This window comes from Pelobates fuscus, chromosome 1 (assembly GCF_036172605.1).
Source record: "Pelobates fuscus isolate aPelFus1 chromosome 1, aPelFus1.pri, whole genome shotgun sequence".
Lineage (NCBI taxonomy): Eukaryota > Metazoa > Chordata > Amphibia > Anura > Pelobatidae > Pelobates > Pelobates fuscus.
In genome coordinates this window covers 293,993,815-294,014,047 of record NC_086317.1, presented here as the reverse complement: position 1 = coordinate 294,014,047, position 20,233 = coordinate 293,993,815, and the positions used below count along the sequence as shown (strand labels likewise).

The window sequence follows — 20,233 nt, the reverse complement described above, 5'->3', positions numbered from 1 at the left end:
ATACCAATCGAATTGGAGTATCAGTTAAGTGTTACTCATATTTGCACTTTTATGAGAAATATGCGTTCCACTGTTTTCAATTTTATTCAATGTGGTTGGATGTTTTTGGAGGGTTACACATTCAGTGTGGTAGCTGCTTTAAGATTTAATATATAAGATTGTAAATATTTTATCTAAAGTTAAGTTTAATTTCCCATTTCCTCTATATTCCATTGTATTTGGACTGTTTGTTACAAATTGTGATGTGTACAGGTCACATCTATTAATTTGTTATATAAAAAAGCTAAAAAAAATTATATAACGTATTTGTTCATATCCTGAATGGAAATGTTCAGCACCAATTATAACGTTCCTAGCACACACATCAGACACTGTATTGAACAATAACACATTAATAAGTGTCAGTAACAGTGTGTCCTTAGATTTACAAAACAATTTTAAAAATACTTTGGAATCTATTCAATAAACAATGAGATGCGCTGTCCTGAGAACCAAAAAAAAATCCCCCCAAAAATATTGTATTTTTTGCCTCAGGTTTCCAGACATTGCATCTTGTTGCTTAGTGAATGTATTCTCATTACTGATATTTATATGGAGGTAATAGATACCACGGTTTACAATTTTCTGTTTGTTTTTTTTACTTAATTTGTAAGTGTGATATTGCTGTGTTTAATTTTAATATCATAAATAATGCAGTTTTATGTTTTGTGCTTTTCCTTCTAAATGTTTTGGGCACCAGAATAACCTTGTGATTGATCAGCGATTTAGGAAGCTATTGCCTCCCTTACTATTTATAATAAAATGGCTGCATGAGACGTCTTTTCTGCAATGAAATAAGTGGCAATTGAGGAGATGTGGGTCAATGATGGACTCTCCTCCATGGCTATCATTGTATGGAAAACCTTTGAGGTCATCGACAATAATAAGCTTTGTTCACAATTACACAATGCAGTCCAGACTCAAGACATTCCCTTCTCTTGACAGTCTTCTACATTTTCGTTAGGCAAAGCTGCTTCTCTCATGAGCCATAGAGCATAAAGACACTCATTCCCACTCTCTTCGTTTTTTCCTCTTTCTTTTAGGCATGATCCCAGACAGACCATCTTCCTTTACTGTACCTCCATTTTTCTCCCCTACTGCCCTATCAGTTACACTTGTACATAGTTCACAGTCCCTTACCATAACCCTTTTCATTTTCCTCTGCTCCCTCCCCGTTCCCTCTGTTTTCGCATCCTGTGTCACTGACTCCAACCCCTTTTCTATGTCCTTGTCATGTTCTTTTCCCTTTTCCTTGTTCCCTTTTCCTTCAGTTTCAAGTACTCCACCTCTCATTGCCGTATGCTCAGGCCTTGCCCATGTTTTGGCTCCATTTCTGGTTGAATAAATTTGAATGTACCTTATGTGGTCCTTATGACGACTTATGTTATGAGTGATGTACTATTGGCCAGGAATGAATGGAATCCCCTCTGTTATTTTGTATGCTATTTTTGTATACCTATGTCTGACACTTGTTTACATTTTATTTCCTATGAAAACCGAATATGAGTGTTTTGGGCAATACGCTACCACACTTCAGGCTCTATTAGCAGAATCTGTCTCTAAATTCTTAGTGATTAGTATTCAATATGTAATCGTGGTTTGCGCCTCCAAGAGGGACTTCAGGTTTAATTTGATACTGTGGTTCAATTTGTTTTCTTTTTTCTTTCCTTGATTCTGTATAGCGGCTCCCCCCTTGGGTGCGTCCCTCTCGTTTGCCACGGCCTTTACTGGCCCCCACCCTCTCTCCACTTGGTAAATTACTACAGAGCTAATATGGCGGCAGGGTGGCACGGGACCCTCGCATCCCCACGGGGAGAAGAGTTTCGCAAAAACAGTTGGGGGGGGGGGAAATAATAAAGAAAAAAGAAAAACAAACAAAAATAATAATAATAATAAAATAAAAATTATAATGGGATAAACAATAAGAAAAATGAGAAAAAAGAAGGGCAAGGAGGGGGAAAACAACAAAAAAAAAAGAAAAAAAAAAGGAAAAGAAAAAACCTATTATTGTCTGCTGTCACGGGAGGGGGGTAAAAATAGATAGCATACTGCAGTGGAGGGGGAAAAGACACAACTTGTTGAAATTATAAGGTTAATACAAAATTTAGATGATGCTCCATTCTACCCCTCATACGATAAGTAAGGTAATCAAGACACAAAGAACATGCAATGAAAATACGCACAAAATTGTAAAATTGAGGGGGCATAAGGGGGAGGGAGGAAGAAAGGGGATACAATAAAATAAATAACAAAAAAAAAAAAAAAAAAAAAACAACAACAAACACAGAATAGACGAATCCAAGTCGGGAAACCTACACTGCTATTTACATCCAAATTCACACCACAAAATCCACGATACCCCAGGTCCCAAAACCATATGTTATGTACCCACCTACACGCCCTTGAGATGGTATAGTCTTGATTCTTAAGGGAGCTTCGGGCTACCCTTAGACGGGTGGGTTAGCTGAAAAGGGAGGCCCCTGAGAGGAGGGGCAATTGTTCACTTACATTAGTCATAACCGATACACTGCTAGGCTCGACTGGAAACCTTGCACACACTTTGAATGCAGGGGTTTCCATTATGGTGGGCAACACACATGGCCCTATGGTTCCAGCGGCACGAATGTAAGACGCCTCCTCACGGAGAAGGCAAGATGCCCCGCTTATGACATACGCAGTGTTATTCTTCCCTTAGCTCAGTTACACGGTATATGTTGCCTATATATGTATCACGTTGGTATATGTTTTTTGAATTTGTTATGTCTACTCTTTTCTGTATTGCTAACTGAGAGTCTTGACTTGACAGAGCTTAAGCCGCACATAAGGTCACTAGTATTAACCGCATGAAACTGTATACGATTGGTACCCTAGCTTACCATAGACGCCTCTGACCCGCCCCTGCCAGGAGAGGGCTGAGATTTCCATAGATATTGAAGTAGTGACTGTATAGTGGTCCCGGTGGGGGGGAGGAGTTTGGGCCGCCCTCAATCCTCTGTGTCCCCCGATTTTCTCCTACTCCTATATACCTCAGTACGGAACTCTCCAAATAATAAACCTGCGTCCACTGCCCCTTTAGGGACAAAGGAGGTACTTTAGAGTATTGAAGCGTGGGGAATACATAGCACCAGGGGGCGGAGATAGAGCGGGATGGAGAGGGCAGGAGGGCTAACTCCATAGCTTAGATTAGACTCTGGAGAGTCTGCCACTCATGGCGGGGACTGACCGGGGGGAGGGACCGGGATCCTCACCGATATTCGGGGGGTATGAGGGGTAAGAACTTTAGGTATCAGCACCCAGCTTTTTATGCGACTAACACCGCAAAGGGTGGAAACGTAAAAGTTGATTAGGTAGGGTTAAGTGACCGATCGCAGTGAAGCCAAGAGGTAAAAATAGGATAGGACGTGTGCGTAGGAGACGGAGCTTTAGGGATCCTCAGTTTCCTCCACACGTTGATCGTGGCGGGGAAGCGGGCACACACTACCTACTACTTTCTGGCGATTAGTGAGTCCAGAATTTCCTTCGCATCGGACACAGTTCAGATGCCATTGTTACTCTTCTCTTATCTCTTTTCCCTATCTTCCTCTATTTCTTCCTGTCCTGTATGCTTACTCTCGGGGGTGGAGGGGGTGGCGTGTGGGGTGTTGGTACCATGGGAGTATCCTGGCACACGGTTGGAGCACACCAAACATCTACAGAGACAAAGCAGCTCAGTAGAGATGAACACACTTCATAATGGAGATCAAGATCACCACATTGAACGTTAAGGGCCTCAACGCCCCCAAGAAGCGACGCCTCTTGTTTAAGGAATTAAAGAGGATGAACTCGGAAATAGCTTACTTACAAGAGACCCACCTACCTAAACAGGCTAACTTTAGACTGTAAGACCACACGTATACTGGCTCATTCGAAGCCAGATCACATCGTAAACGGAATGGAGTGGCCATCGTTATTAAACGTACTTGCCCCTTCCAGATGACAACCCAGGACGCTGACCCGGAGGGACGATACATCTTTGTATCGGGCACCTTGCACTCACACTGCATTTATTTGATAAATATTTACGCCCCGAATCAACCAGACGCTGGTTTCTGGGATTTGATACGAAAAAAGGTTGCAGCGCTGCCGCATGGCATGATCCTCATGGGAGGAGATTTTAATGCGGCCGGCGATAGACAGGAGCTCGAGAGACCAAGATCACAGGGGAGGGGAGGTCAAGACCGAATGCTAAAATAATTTATGGCAGGTACGGGGTTGGTTAACGTATGGCGGGCACAGCACCCAGTAGATCGAGATTACACGTTTTACTCGGCCCCTCACGGAACCTACTCCAGGATTGACTTGTTCCTAGTCAACGCAACAGGTATGTCCAGGTATGACCACACGGACGTTTCTACAGGAATGTCCAGGTATGACCACGCGGACGTTTCTATCGTACTGGGTAACTTATGTGTGGTGAGTCCTTGGTTCTGGAGACTAAACGCATCATTGTTAAGGGACACGAAGATACTGGAACAAATCCGAAAGGACATAATAGAATACTTTGACACAAATATCACCCCGGACGTGAACATCAGCACTGTCTGGGCGGCACATAAGGCAGTGATACGGGGGAACCTGATCAAATTGGCCACAAGGAAGAAGAAAATGAAGCACCACCAGCTTGAACTCCTACTGAGACAACTAAGGAACCTTGAGCAGAAACATCAATCCGCCCCGGACGATGAGACATACGAGCTGCTGGGAGCAGTTAGAAGGAACATACGTACACTTCTGTTGGATGACACGGCCAGGTCCATGACATGGTCGAAACGCACGTATTTTGACAAGGCCAACAAAATGGACACACTCCTGGCTAGGACGCTACGGCCTTGGCAAAACCGGTCCCACATTACGGCCATTAGACATACGGATGGCACGACAAAAACTAAACCAACAGATATTGCCCATGTTTTTGAGAAATTTTACGAACAACTGTACAATCACACACCAGACTGGACCTCCCGTGAGGGACAAGAGGAGGACGACATCTTACATTATTTGGACGGCTTAGGTATGACCAAACTGACAGGAGAGGCAGTGAATAACCTAGCGGCGGAAATTAGTGAAGACGAGGTCGACAGAGCTATATCGAGCCTGAAGGGTAACAAAGCACCGGGACCGGATGGATTCGACGGGACATACTATAAGACCTTCAGAGAAGAGCTCACGCCCCAACTGATGACGCTATTCAACCACTTGAGGCAAGGAGGACACCTAGGCCCTGAGATGGCACTGGCCACAATAGTTTTACTGCCCAAACCTGAGAAAGACCCGCTCCAACCTGAAAACTACAGGCCCATATCGTTGATTAACCACGACTTGAAGATCTTGGAGAAAATACAAGCGGATAGGCTGAACCCGCTTCTGAATTCGCTTATTCACGCGGATCAAGTCGGATTCATACAAGGTAGGCAATTATTCGAAAACACCAGATGAAACGTCAACCTAATCTGGAAACAAGTGACCACTGGAACACCTTCTCTAGTGATCTCCATCGACGCAGAGAAGGCCTTTGATAGGGTCAGGTGGCAATTCTTGTTCTCGGTGTTGAAACATCTCGGTCTCCAGGAAGAATACATGCGAGTCTCCAGAGCAATGTACCACGACGTGCGGGCACAGATACAGATAACAGGGGCCCCACTGAAACCATTTAGACTGTACAATGGAACCAGACAGGGGTGCCCTCTCTCTCCCCTCCTCTTCGTTCTGGCTTTAGAACCCTTTCTACAGGCAATACGTAGGCATCTAAACATTAGAGGGGTTAGAGTAGGTGATAAGGAATTCACAGTTTCCGCCTATGCCGACGACGTCCTCCTGACCGTCACGAACCAGATTGAGTCGATGTCGGCATTACAGGAAGTAATACGAGATTACGGGGAACTGTCCGGATACAAAGCAAATATCCAGAAATCCAGTGCTATGTCAATAGGATTAACGGCGGCCGATGCAGCCCTGATAAGGGACACGTAGCAAATTCGGATGGAACCGAACTCCTTAAAATATTTGGGCGTCCATCTAACGGCAGACCCGGGACGATTATACTCTGGCAACTATGACCCCATGCTACGGGCGCTGATAGGGGATTTGGAAAAGTAGACTAACAAACCTATCTCTTGGATAGGACGAATTAACTCTGTAAAAATGAACATCCTCCCCCGCATCCTATTTTTATTTCAGGCTCTACCTGTCCGAGTCACAAAATCTCAACTGGTACCCTTACAAAGGGCGATAGGTGATTTTGTTTGGCAAAATAAGAGACATAGAATAGCCAGACAAGTCCTGTATAGGAGAAAAGATAGCGGGGGTATGGGGCTACCGAACCTGTATTACTACTACCTAGCGACCCAACTGACTCAGGTGGCCATGTGGCACTCCCCAATGGGGGAACGGAGGTAGGTGGAAATAGAATCCATGATGGTTGGACTTGACGTCCCCCAGTTCACGTTATGGGTCCCAAAGGACCATAGACCTATGATAAGAGTGACATGCCCGGCCATTCTCAATTCACTTCGATTATGGGATGCTAACGGCGTAAAATATGGGCTTACTTCCTCCCCCTCCCCCATGGCTCCGATACTCAGAAACAGAGAGTTTCCACCTGGAATGGCCCCTAGAAACTTCCGAAACATAGAAAAAACTGGGCTACAACGTATCCACTAACTTTATAAAAACGGGGAAATCATACAATTCGAAGAACTCCAACACGGACCCCTGCAGATTTTTTTAGATATGTCCAGATTCGGGACTTCGCTAGAAGACCCCATATTAAAGCAGCAGCCCAGGGAAAGCTGTCTTTTTACGAGAGATTATGTATGGAGGGAACCGCCCCCAAGGGCATGATCACACTTCTATATGCCCACCTTAGCACTGAAACTAAAGAATGGGGTACGGCCTTGGCAAAACCGGTCCCACATTACGGCCATTAGACATACGGATGGCACGACAAAAACTAAACCAACAGATATTGCCCATGTTTTTGAGAAATTTTACGAACAACTGTACAATCACACACCAGACTGGACCTCCCGTGAGGGACAAGAGGAGGACGACATCTTACATTATTTGGACGGCTTAGGTATGACCAAACTGACAGGAGAGGCAGTGAATAACCTAGCGGCGGAAATTAGTGAAGACGAGGTCGACAGAGCTATATCGAGCCTGAAGGGTAACAAAGCACCGGGACCGGATGGATTCGACGGGACATACTATAAGACCTTCAGAGAAGAGCTCACGCCCCAACTGATGACGCTATTCAACCACTTGAGGCAAGGAGGACACCTAGGCCCTGAGATGGCACTGGCCACAATAGTTTTACTGCCCAAACCTGAGAAAGACCCGCTCCAACCTGAAAACTACAGGCCCATATCGTTGATTAACCACGACTTGAAGATCTTGGAGAAAATACAAGCGGATAGGCTGAACCCGCTTCTGAATTCGCTTATTCACGCGGATCAAGTCGGATTCATACAAGGTAGGCAATTATTCGAAAACACCAGATGAAACGTCAACCTAATCTGGAAACAAGTGACCACTGGAACACCTTCTCTAGTGATCTCCATCGACGCAGAGAAGGCCTTTGATAGGGTCAGGTGGCAATTCTTGTTCTCGGTGTTGAAACATCTCGGTCTCCCGGAAGAATACATGCGAGTCTCCAGAGCAATGTACCACGACGTGCGGGCACAGATACAGATAACAGGGGCCCCACTGAAACCATTTAGACTGTACAATGGAACCAGACAGGGGTGCCCTCTCTCTCCCCTCCTCTTCGTTCTGGCTTTAGAACCCTTTCTACAGGCAATACGTAGGCATCTAAACATTAGAGGGGTTAGAGTAGGTGATAAGGAATTCACAGTTTCCGCCTATGCCGACGACGTCCTCCTGACCGTCACGAACCAGATTGAGTCGATGTCGGCATTACAGGAAGTAATACGAGATTACGGGGAACTGTCCGGATACAAAGCAAATATCCAGAAATCCAGTGCTATGTCAATAGGATTAACGGCGGCCGATGCAGCCCTGATAAGGGACACGTAGCAAATTCGGATGGAACCGAACTCCTTAAAATATTTGGGCGTCCATCTAACGGCAGACCCGGGACGATTATACTCTGGCAACTATGACCCCATGCTACGGGCGCTGATAGGGGATTTGGAAAAGTAGACTAACAAACCTATCTCTTGGATAGGACGAATTAACTCTGTAAAAATGAACATCCTCCCCCGCATCCTATTTTTATTTCAGGCTCTACCTGTCCGAGTCACAAAATCTCAACTGGTACCCTTACAAAGGGCGATAGGTGATTTTGTTTGGCAAAATAAGAGACATAGAATAGCCAGACAAGTCCTGTATAGGAGAAAAGATAGCGGGGGTATGGGGCTACCGAACCTGTATTACTACTACCTAGCGACCCAACTGACTCAGGTGGCCATGTGGCACTCCCCAATGGGGGAACGGAGGTAGGTGGAAATAGAATCCATGATGGTTGGACTTGACGTCCCCCAGTTCACGTTATGGGTCCCAAAGGACCATAGACCTATGATAAGAGTGACATGCCCGGCCATTCTCAATTCACTTCGATTATGGGATGCTAACGGCGTAAAATATGGGCTTACTTCCTCCCCCTCCCCCATGGCTCCGATACTCAGAAACAGAGAGTTTCCACCTGGAATGGCCCCTAGAAACTTCCGAAACATAGAAAAAACTGGGCTACAACGTATCCACTAACTTTATAAAAACGGGGAAATCATACAATTCGAAGAACTCCAACACGGACCCCTGCAGATTTTTTTAGATATGTCCAGATTCGGGACTTCGCTAGAAGACCCCATATTAAAGCAGCAGCCCAGGGAAAGCTGTCTTTTTACGAGAGATTATGTATGGAGGGAACCGCCCCCAAGGGCATGATCACACTTCTATATGCCCACCTTAGCACTGAAACTAAAGAATGGGGTAGATTGAAATACACTGATAGATGGGAGGCGGACCTGGGGGAGGAACTGGAAGGAATTGAGTGGCAGGAAATCTGGGAAGCGACCAAGAACGTTTCCATATGTGTCACGTTACAGGAGCAGGCATGGAAGAGCATGCTCAGGTGGTATTCTACTCCAGTGACATTACACAAAATGCGCAAGATGGACACGGACGATTGTTGGAGGGGATGCGGACTACGAGGCACATACATTCATATGTGGTGGGAATGCCCTAAAATACACGGCTTTTGGAAATCGGTAGAGGACCTATTGAAATAGACGTTTGGCAAACCTTTGGTCATGGACCCGTGGATCTACCTGCTCAACAGATCTATCGAGAAATGGACAAAAAGGGAGCAGAAACTGGTACATGTGATAACTTTAAGCGCGTGCAGAGCAATAGCAACGGCATGGCTCTCACCTGAGGGACCGGAAATTCGAGGGGTGATATCCAGGATAAGGGAAGGCAGAGTCATGGACGACCTGACCGCAAGATTGAAGGGGACGACGGTATCTTTTCAAAGGACTTGGGAACCATGGAACAACAGTTTGGTGGGCTCCGGTGGTGACTGAAGGGATCGGTAAGAGGTAAAAGTTGGAGACCAGCACTGCAGGGACCCCGTGGCGACCTGGACTCTGACGGCCTCGTTAACCCCCCCACCCCGTGCCGCCCCCCTCATTCTCTCAGCCTACTTCTTTTCCCCCTCTCATTTCCTCCCTCCCCTTTTAGACTTTTCTCTTCTTCTTTTCTTGTCTAGTCTTTTCTCATTTCACACCACTTTGTCTCTCTTTGCTTGCATATACTCTCTACCCCTTGGTTTACAGGGGTAACGTTCTTTGTCTCTTTTATTTTTCTTTCTTTTCAATTTTTACTTTTTCTTTTTTTCGTCTCGCAGGCATGATTATACAGTCGGAGAAATGAGGATGCCTAAAGATGACACTGGTGTATGTAGAGTTAGGGCTCCTCATTAATCTACATGGCCTGGAATAAACACAAAATCCTCGATGGGAGGCAAGGAGTAAGGGAATTACAAAGAGGCTTGTTCGTGTGGGCTTATGTCAATTATGTTATTATCCAAGAAAGTTATTTTATTTGTTGGCTTCTGCGCAAGCCTGAAAGTGGTGCTGTACTTGCTATACCGTATGAAAAATAAAGAATTAAAAAAAAAAAAAAAAAGTATTCAATATGTATTGAGTTTTAAATATACATTTACCTTTGCTTGGTAAAACAGCTTCTCTGAAACTCCTTAGCATTGATATACAAATTACATAGATTTTTAACAATAAAACTAGTTAGGATTAATATAAGGAAATGCCCCTTGTTAAAAGAACATTTCAGGTGCACTGTATTGGATATGTTGCCAGGCATTCCCTGGTGTAAGTTATTATCTGGGGTCCACCGGCCACCCTTCCATTTGTGAAAGCAGGAAACTCCTGCATGGTGTAGGGGAGCTCAGTACTTAGACGGAGTAACTTCATTACTCCAATAATTTTCTTCACACTTCAGTGACTATAACTCCCAAAAGACACTAGACGACACATAGTGCTGGGGACAAGAACTGACTTTATTGTCACAAACAGCAGTTTATATAGGCACAACATCAGCAGAGGGTCACATACAAGAACAATGGGTTACCGCCATGGAGTCTTTAAGTCTGGGAGATAAACGCATTACTGCCTGTTAATTTTATTAAGCCCCAAGGCTCTAGGTCGGGCGAATATAAAACCGTATAAAAACATAACTGAAACATAGTCATATAAATCATACACCCCGATAGGTCTCGTTTCCCCAAGCAAGGTGTTAAAAAAGCACCCGGATCAGATGTGCCTAGCCCGAGAAATCGTAAACTAAAGTTTGACCAAGCTGAGGTCACATCCCAATCCAGCATGGAGTTCCAGGCTGTTCGCAGCTAAGTGCCGGACACCAAAATAGTCAATTATCTTCCTGGAAAAGGGGGGCTCCCCCTGGCTCTGAGGTAGCGATTGTTGGCTGGGGCCTCCTCTACCTCCCCTCAAAAGGCTTTGCATGTAGGTTCTGTTAGGATTTAAAAGATACCTGTGGCATCTGCACAGTTCCAATACATTTTAAGTCTGCTTGTAAAATTACTTCAATGGTGTTATATAAATAATTTGTTGGACAAATTGTCTCACTAAAGTTGGAATTCAGACATATTCAAGCCTCATTGTTTATCAGACACTGAATTCTCAACATTTGGGACACCTGTCTTATCCTGCACTGAATTGCTTGTAGTTGAATTAACATTTAGAATTCTTGTTGCTGGTTTAGACATTTTAAGTATATATTGATGCAAAATACAGCATGATCTTATATGTTGTGAAGAAATGTGGTGTCTGGGAACATAGCACAAAGTAGGTTTAAAATCTACCTGCCACAAATAATACATTAAGTTTCTTTAAAGAGAAAGGAATGAAAAATCTCACAAGTGTTTGATAAATAGCTAGTGTGTGTTTCATATAGAACACTGAAGTGAATTTCTGTATCATATACTATGACCCTGTAATAGAGAAAATTAAAGGGAGGTCCTACATTCAATAGTTTCACTGCTGGACACTTCTGAATTCAGACATGCAGGTTTATTTATATTTTAAATGGGAATTCAAAGTGAATTTCACATTTAACCCCTTAAGGACCAAACTTCTGGAATAAAAGGGAATCATGACATGTCACACATGTCATGTGTCCTTAAGGGGTTAAAGGGACACTCCAGGCATCAAAACAACTTCATCTTAATGACGTTGTTATGGTGCCAGAAAGCCCCTACAAGCACTCTTACCTCAAGGGGTTAAACTGTTATTGAAAGGTTTAACCCCAAAGTGTTTCCAGCAGTGATGCCCACTTCCTCACAGATTCAGGTAACGTGGAGTGATTCCAGGCAGGGGTGCCCCTAATTGTCAAAGAGCGGTCAGCTGATGCTCTCGGCCAATCAGTGACTCCTTATTCACTAAACTGGCTTAGAAAGAAATGTACCTTTTCCAAGCCAGGTTAGTGGAGACAGTCTGGCCTTAAATTTGAAATTTGTTAGGAATTCACGTGGACATCTCACTTTAGTAAATAACCCTGACAAATAATATAAGAAAAGTAGAAACAAAGATTGGAAATCATCCTGTGGTACATCCCTTCTCTTCATCTCTAACACACATTACCCAATTATTAAACTTTCCTAGAAAATAGCTTATATCTCTTTTATAATAACCCATGTTGTTGCTTGCATGTTAGTATAAACTTCCTAGATCTAATACTACAAATCATCATCAGTGGAAAGGTCTGACTTGTTTGCATTGTTAGTTCCCCAGGTAAAAAGAGAAGCAGTCAGTGATCCTCATTCAGGAAAAGAAAAGGGTTCTCGCAGGAAATCTGAAGGTATGTTATAACTAGTTATCAGATTCCTGTACTCTAACATGTCACTCTTCAATGCACTGGATCATTTCCATCCTTTCGATCTTTGGCACTACAAAGTCGTTGCTCCTTTTATTAATAAAAATGAATAAATCCTGCTTATGTCATGAGATTCAATGCAATAGTAAAATAAATGCTATTAAGTTAGGCAGTAGCCATAGTGAGACCCAAAGATGCAACTGTAAGGCAGCAATAGTAAAATATACCTTTCCTATTTAACTCCTAATGGTTAAGCATTCTATGCCGTCCTAAAAGGGCTGGTCCTCAACGCCGGTGGGCGCCTTAGAACCGTCCTTATTTCTTACCACAAATGCTGACCAAAGTTAGCGTTCATGTTTATTTTTTGCATTTTTCACACAAAAGCAAATATGAATGCTAACATTGGCCAGTGTTTGTGACTAAGTCCCATATGCAATACCCAGCATTGGCTACTTTTGCAAAAAATGGTATGCCATCATGTGGGTAATTCTCATTCCTGAGCTGCCATACATTCTCAAAGGCAAATAATCAGTCTTAAAAAACAGAAAAAAAACCCTTTTCAGAGGTAATAAGTGATACTATAAAGGTGCCTAAATACAGAGCAGCTCAACACATAAAGTGGAATACCCTTATTTCCACGATCAATTAACAATATTAGAAGATACGGTATAAAATATACACCAACTAGTGGAGCGCTTATACAAATACAAAGTGAGGGGTCAACTTACTATGTCAATTTAATGTGGTCTCACACTTTAAAATATGCTTGAGAACATATATAAAAGGGAAAAAACTAAGATATATAGTGTAGATGATCTTTAGTGATGAGTGATATAGATAAATAACTAGAACCACTCACATGGTCTGGAGCCTATATGGTATTGGTTCCGTAAAAATGAACCTTTTTGAGCAACACACCACTTCCTCTATGATGTAGCTCCAAAAGAACGAATTCTTTTGTTTCTTTTATATTTATTACTTGATGGTACATACTGAGAAATGTACCTTTCTAATATTTGCTTGAAGATATTCCATTTATCCTCAGTGTTTTTTTTTTTTTCAAATAAGGACTTTATGCCAGTCAATATGTTGTAAAGCTGCCTACTCTTATTAAAATTGGCCTTTTTAAAATTATATGTTTTAGTATACCTCATGTATATTTCCATTTTTGAGTTAATTTCAAAAGATATCATATTGTGATCACTATTTCCCAAGTGCTCCCCTACTCAAATGCTTGTCAAAAGATCAACATTGTTTTTTTTTAACCAGATCCAGACAAGCATCCTTTCTAGTTGGTGCTTGTACCAGTTGTGACATGAAGGCGTCATTTTACAAGTTCAAAAACCTAATTTTTGTTGCTGAACTACTAGTCCCTCTATCCCAAATTATCTCCCAGTAAGTAAAATCTACAATCTTTTAACGCGTTCCCCAGATGTGCAGCTTTCCCAATTTGCTCAAACAGCTGTTCTTTCTCATCAATATCAATATTTGGTGGTTTACAACATCCTATCTAATAATTGATTTCCCTTTTTTGCCCCAGGCAGATATCTACTCATAAAGCTTCCACATTTTACTTGTCATATTCCACTTACTGAAATATTTGACATTAACTCATGGTCATGGACATACAAACATACCACACCACCTTTCCTGAATAATGCGTAACCATTTAAATTAATTGCCCAGTCATGTTTCTCATCCCAACATGTTTCCGTTATGCCTATTATGTTATATTGCTCAGTGTGTGCTACTGCCTCGAGTTCCCTTATTTTGTTATTTAGGCTGCATTAGTAAGTATACATTTACTAGTATCATTAGTCTCGTGTACGTTATGTGATTTTTTATTACTATTACATAACTCCTCTGTTCTGACCCTGCCCCATCTCCACCCCTTTGTTCTGAGCTAAGCCCATCTCCTTTCTGTCCTATCACTCCACCCACACACACACTTTCAAGCCATTCTGGTCCCCAGTACAGAAGACCCTCTTCTGTTTAGGTGCTGTCCATCACGGATATAAAGATTGTACCAAGCACAAAATCAGCCAAGTGCTCTAAAAAGCCAAAACCCTCCTTCCTACAAAATGACTTTAGCTATGGTAGCATTACCCTGTAACCTTCCGCTGTCTTTCTACATTAGTTCACGGCACAAGCAATATTTCTGAAAATACCACCTTGTAGATCTTTCTCTTCATTTTACTTCCTAATTCGTTGAATATATTTTTTAGAAACCTGTGTTTTCCTCAGACTCCGTCATTGGTGCCAATATGGACCATGACAGTCAAGTCATCCCCAGCTCCTCCCAATAATCCAACCACTCTGTCAGCAGCATGCTAGACATGAGCACCCGGGAAACAGCAAACTGTCTAGTTGAGACAATCAGAGCAGCAGATTGCCCTATCTACTCCATTAATAATAAAGTCCCCTACCACCACAACCTGTCTAGTCTTTCTTATATTTTCAACCATAGCCAGCAATCTTATCTCCTCCCACTCCACTAGAGGTCCGAAATAAACTCTATTTAGTGAGAAGAAGACCTCTTTCAAGATTGTCAATCTGTCTCAATGTTGCATTTAGCTTCTACAGATCTCCATTGCGAGCTTCCAGAGAAGCCAATCGCTATAGAGCTATGTACCCTGGATGGATTTATCCAGGCATGCCTACATGTGGCAATATGTGCCCTGAGTCAAACTTTCAATCTTGCTAAAACCAATTTACACAGTTACGGAAAACAACAAGTACATGCGAGTAAAACAATAATTACCTTGCTGGTTTAAACTCCTCCTTGGTTTAAACTCCTGTTTTAAAAGTTCTACTTAAAAATACCCTGCTTAAAAAAGACTACTCTTAAGTAATTTCAGTTGAGCAAGCTCAATAAGTACACATGTTGAGAAACAATGCTGAGAACAAATATGTCGCTTCATAGTAGTACCAATTGGTTGTTCATTCAGGTAGCAGTTGGTTTCGGGAGAAAATAAACTGGTTGTACATCTTAGAGAAGACTCTATAAACCTAGAACTAAACCCAAACTACTTGGACAAGTGGCTTCCTGCTGACCCGCTGTTTAAATGAGGCTCAGGAACTTGTGAGGGGGGGAAGTGTCTTACAATAGGGAAGCCTGAAAATCTGCAGACCCAGTTTCCACCATCCACTGTGTCCAAATGTAGGTTTGAGTTCACCCTGCTACACTAAAGATTAAGTTTTCTGCAGGGGGGGATTGTTGTTGATTTTTTTGTTTTTACTCATGGCACACAAAAAGGCTGTTGTATATTAATATATTGAGACATAAAATATCGTTGATTTTATTAAACCATTCTCCATCAATTCTTCAAATAAATATTTTGTTAAGCTGGGTATGTTATAACCATTACTGCGAGATACTTAATACTTTTTTGTGTCCTCCATGTCTTTAGATGTGTCTATTGACTGCAGTTTTCATCAAGGTACCTGCAACTGGATACAGGATACTAAAGATGATTTTGATTGGAAACAAGTCGATCAAAGCAATGGTAATATATGTCAGTGGGTACTTAGCTAGTGAGTACCATATTCTGCAATTCACTGTAAACCACAGCTAACTTTCTATTAATGTAAATCCATTCAAATAAAGAAAGGTCACTTGTTTTTTTTTTTTGTTTGTTTTTTTTTTTTTTATAAAATAATGGGGTATATCAATGCAAGTTAGGTACCATTCTGGCTGCAAAATGCTAAATGTTTTATTGGTTTCCATGGTGATTTAGCATGTCACCCCAGAACAGCAACAGTTTTTGTCTTGCTAAATCCCCTTACATGTAGAAGTTATTGTTTTGGCTATTGTACCTGTGTGCATTAATTTATATATCAATTCAGAATCTGGGGTGTTGCTGTGATACAATGTAACTTCGTCAAGATCAGTCAAATTAATCTTATGTTATATTGTTATTTTATTTACCAGGTGGACATTACATGGCTGTATCAGCAAAGATTGGCCAAAAGAAAGACATTGGGCGTTTGAAACTTCCACTTGAAGGACTGAAGCCAGACAGCAAGTACTGTTTGCTATTCACCTATCGCATAGCAGGAGAAAAGGTTGGTAAACTACGGGCATACATAGACGACAGCAGCAGCCCAGTGTGGGAAGAAAGCAGAAATAAAGGTGAAGGATGGAGAACTGCAAAGACTGAGATACAGACGGCAACAAGCAGGAGCACAAGCCAAGTAAGAAGCAAAGTATAATTCTTTGGCTGTTGTGATGAGGACAGTACATGGTGGCTCATAGTAATAAAGCGTAAAAAAGCTAGTTCCCCAAAGCTGCAAAAAGTGCATTTTATGGAGAATAATTCTAATATTCTGCTTTGATATCTCCGAGAAGGATTTTCAGGTGCAGTCCCTCATAAACTAGTATCAATATTGCCTTCTGCAATCTTCATTTATATATTGTCTAACTCAGGCTGAACAAAGATTACTGTAGCTATAAAAGGTATTGTTGAATGTAGAAAACCTCTTATGACGCCCACTGGATGGTGTAAATCATGAGAGCTTTAGTTTGGCAACAGCTCTGATGTCCCTAAAAATTTAAAAGAAATCTGAAAGGTGGAAATGTGAAATTATGCACTCCAATGGGTAAAAAGGTTAAAAATAAATCTTATTTTTCTCTACAGCAGTTTGACTAATAGTGCCACCTAGTGGCTGTTCACATACGAACGCACAATATCCTAGTTTTTTTCTCCTCAATTTTTAGCAGTCATTCTGCTACATGTACAGGGTTATTCAACTGAAAATGGTACCACATTTTGTAGGCAAAAATAGTTAAGCTGTTACCACAGGTGAGATGGAACATTTATTTTCAAATAAATCATTTTACAAATGAGCTAATTCTGCCTACATTTTGCAATTCAGTTTTTAATTCTGTACAATTCTGAAAGTAGTCAGTTATTTCTCTACTTATAATTATAGCATTTTTCTCCCAGTGGGATTCAGTGTGCTTTATAAGTGTACATACAGCATAGGGAAAGCATAAAATTAAAGGAATACAGATCATATCATGAAAGAGGAAACGAACGATGTAAATACTTGGCAAACAGATGTGACTTCGTTGTGAATGGCTGAGAGAATAGATGGCTGATGCAACCAGTTCACAGTGAGCGGGGCTGTGTGTAAACTGATTGCCGCTACATTATGGCTAATATCAGTTTATAGAGCATTTACACTCATTCATATGAGGAATGCAAGTTCTCCTGGGGTTCAAACTGCTGAGAAGAGGTCTATGGGTTAAGAGTTCCTCTCTGGTGTAGGGATCAGCAGACCCGCTAAACAATGCATTTAGAGAAACTTTAAGTAATTAACTTGGGGTTTTTTGTAATGAATATATTTATTCCATTATTGTTTAATATATTATCTTTTAAATGTATTAAATATAGGGTTTAGTTTCTAAGGCATAGTTTCAGTTATACACACTGGGTGAGATTTATCAAAGAGATGCTATCTGAACATTTGTGCAAAATCGCAAAGTTTGGTTTAGTTGTGTACAAGTTCACAGAATCTTATTTAATATGTATTAATTTCTGAGTTTTGCTAATTTTGTTTGGTACGCTTATTTTAACTTGTGCTATTACATCTATTGTAATATGATAAACCACTTGATATGGATAAACCACTTGAGCATTTCCAAAACAAAAAGCTATGAGTGATTCTGTCAATGCTGCTTAGATATAGGTGCACAATTAACATCCTTGTGAATCCCAATAGAAAAAAAACATGATTCATATCAATTTTAGGGCAAAAAGTAGCCAGGAAATCAGTGGACAAGTCACCAGGAATAGATAACATGTAAGAAAGGAAATAATAGAGACAGTGAGGGGTCTTATGCAAAAAAGAAAAGAAATCAGCTTAAAGCTAGAAGGTTGTCAGCTACCACTAAGCTAACTCAGATGTGCTATATGTCTAAATGCAAAAACATGTCCCATGTGTTGATAATCAGTCTCAAGCATGCCAACTCTATGTGCATTTCCATAACCTTAGAGGGGTTTTCCAACCCTTTTTAAAAAAATGTATTAGAATAAAGCCCTTTGGCATTGTTCTTTAGGTCCCTGAGAAGAAAATGCTCAAAGAGCGTTTTAAACGAAGTTTATCTTACATCAATCCAAGCCCGGGCAAAACTCCTGGTGCTGCTAAGCAATACCCCGTCTGATGTCACAAGAGCTGCACAGAGGTCCAATCAAAGGCTTCTCGTAAAGCCTTTGATTGAAGGATTTAACTGACTCACAGCGCATGCAAAACAAGGATGGAAGGAAAAAAAGGGGGGGGGGGGGAGGGGGCTAGGGGGGGAAGAGTAAACCAAAAATAAATTATCAGTGGAGGGGATAGGCAGGCAGGGAGTACTGCAATCAGTGTGAGAGGGAAGGAAACAATAAATTCTCCCTTGCAGGCTCTGTACACTACCGACACATGTATTTTATGCACAGATTTGACATTAGGTAAAATGTGCCTGGGGGTATAGCTAGCCCCCGGCACAAAATTGTCAATATCTCTGTATGTGTAATTTTTCAAGCTGAAGCAATACACATGCAGACTTCTACCACCATAGCCACTTCATAAAGTTTAAATGGTCTTGGTGGTTGGATTAACCCTTTAAGTTAGTTCAACAGGGGAATAATGTGTGGGAGTATTTGCACATTCAGGGATATACCCTTTGTTAACTTCTATGAGCAATTAGTTAACATGTGTATGATGCTCACTAAACATACAATTGAAAACAGTGGTGGATCAGTTGTTGTAAAATTTCGGTTAGCTTCTGGGTTGAGTGGATCTCATTGGGGTAGAATCTGCATCCTGGAATTATGCACTAAACATATTCGGAGGTCATGTATTATCTTTATAACACATTAAAAGGGTGTTATCATATATTGCAGTGTGCATTAAAGTTTAAATAAGAGTCTGACCTGCTTTTTCTTTGTTTGCAGATTATCTTTGAGGCTGAACGAGGAAAAGGCAGAGCTGGTGAGATGGGCCTGGATAAAGTTTACATTATTTCTGGCTCATGCTCTGAAGACTGAGCCAAGGACATTGAACATCCAGTTAACATTAGTGTTTTACAAAGTAGTCAAAATCCAGTTATCGGTGCTCTCATTTACATACAGCATTTTCTCCATGACATACTAGGTCTTGTGCAATAAGCATTGTCATTAGTGTTAGCAAGACAGTTGCTCAGGGCCGGACTTCCAATTAGGCAGAGTATTTCCCTCTCCACTAGGTGGCGCCTGCTATGCCTCCTAAAATCCCCATCCATACCTCCTGTTCTGTGTCTGCTGGCTGCAGGGTTGTGGGATCACTGCATTCCGTCTGAGGAGCCTGATCTGTACATAGCCCCAAACCCTCAGACTGAACGCAGTGCTCTATAGGAGGAAGAGGGAGAAGACTGGCCAGGAGATGGGATACAACTCAGAAATAAAATGTATACACACTGTTAAACTAGCCAGTCAAAAATTAAACAAAAAGGGAAATGAGGAGGAACAGACTGGGATCACCACATAGATAATATATCCCTATTACTTATATATTGACTGCTTAGTCTATTAATTATGTATTGTACTGATATATTTAAACAGTGTACAAAGACAAGAATAGTGCAAACAAACAAAAAACAACAACAATCCAAAATAACGTTATTGGGATGATTCCTGTCAGACACCAATCTATTTCAGTACAATTTACTCAATATAAATAGGGGTTTATTATCTAAGTAGTAATCCCAAATACATAAACACATAGGCATGCACTTTGACATTTACACACACTCACTCTTTGTGTATGT

General features: G+C 41.6%; 1 protein-coding gene across 2 annotated transcripts in view; it reads left to right on the top strand.

Moving 5' to 3' along the window:
- Window positions 1–19,887, top strand: part of EGFL6 (EGF like domain multiple 6) — a 130,323-nt gene extending 110,436 nt beyond the window's left edge. The window contains exons 9-12 of one of the 2 annotated variants that reach the window (XM_063457755.1): window positions 12,355–12,429; window positions 15,855–15,950; window positions 16,376–16,638; window positions 19,383–19,887. In XM_063457755.1, coding sequence (XP_063313825.1) covers window positions 12,355–12,429; window positions 15,855–15,950; window positions 16,376–16,638; window positions 19,383–19,475 — 527 coding nt within the window. In that variant the 3' untranslated portion in view covers window positions 19,476–19,887. The remainder of the gene's footprint in view (window positions 1–12,354; window positions 12,430–15,854; window positions 15,951–16,375; window positions 16,639–19,382) is intronic. The other variant, XM_063457765.1, reaches the window with a different exon arrangement.
- The last annotated feature ends 346 nt before the right edge of the window (window positions 19,888–20,233 follow it).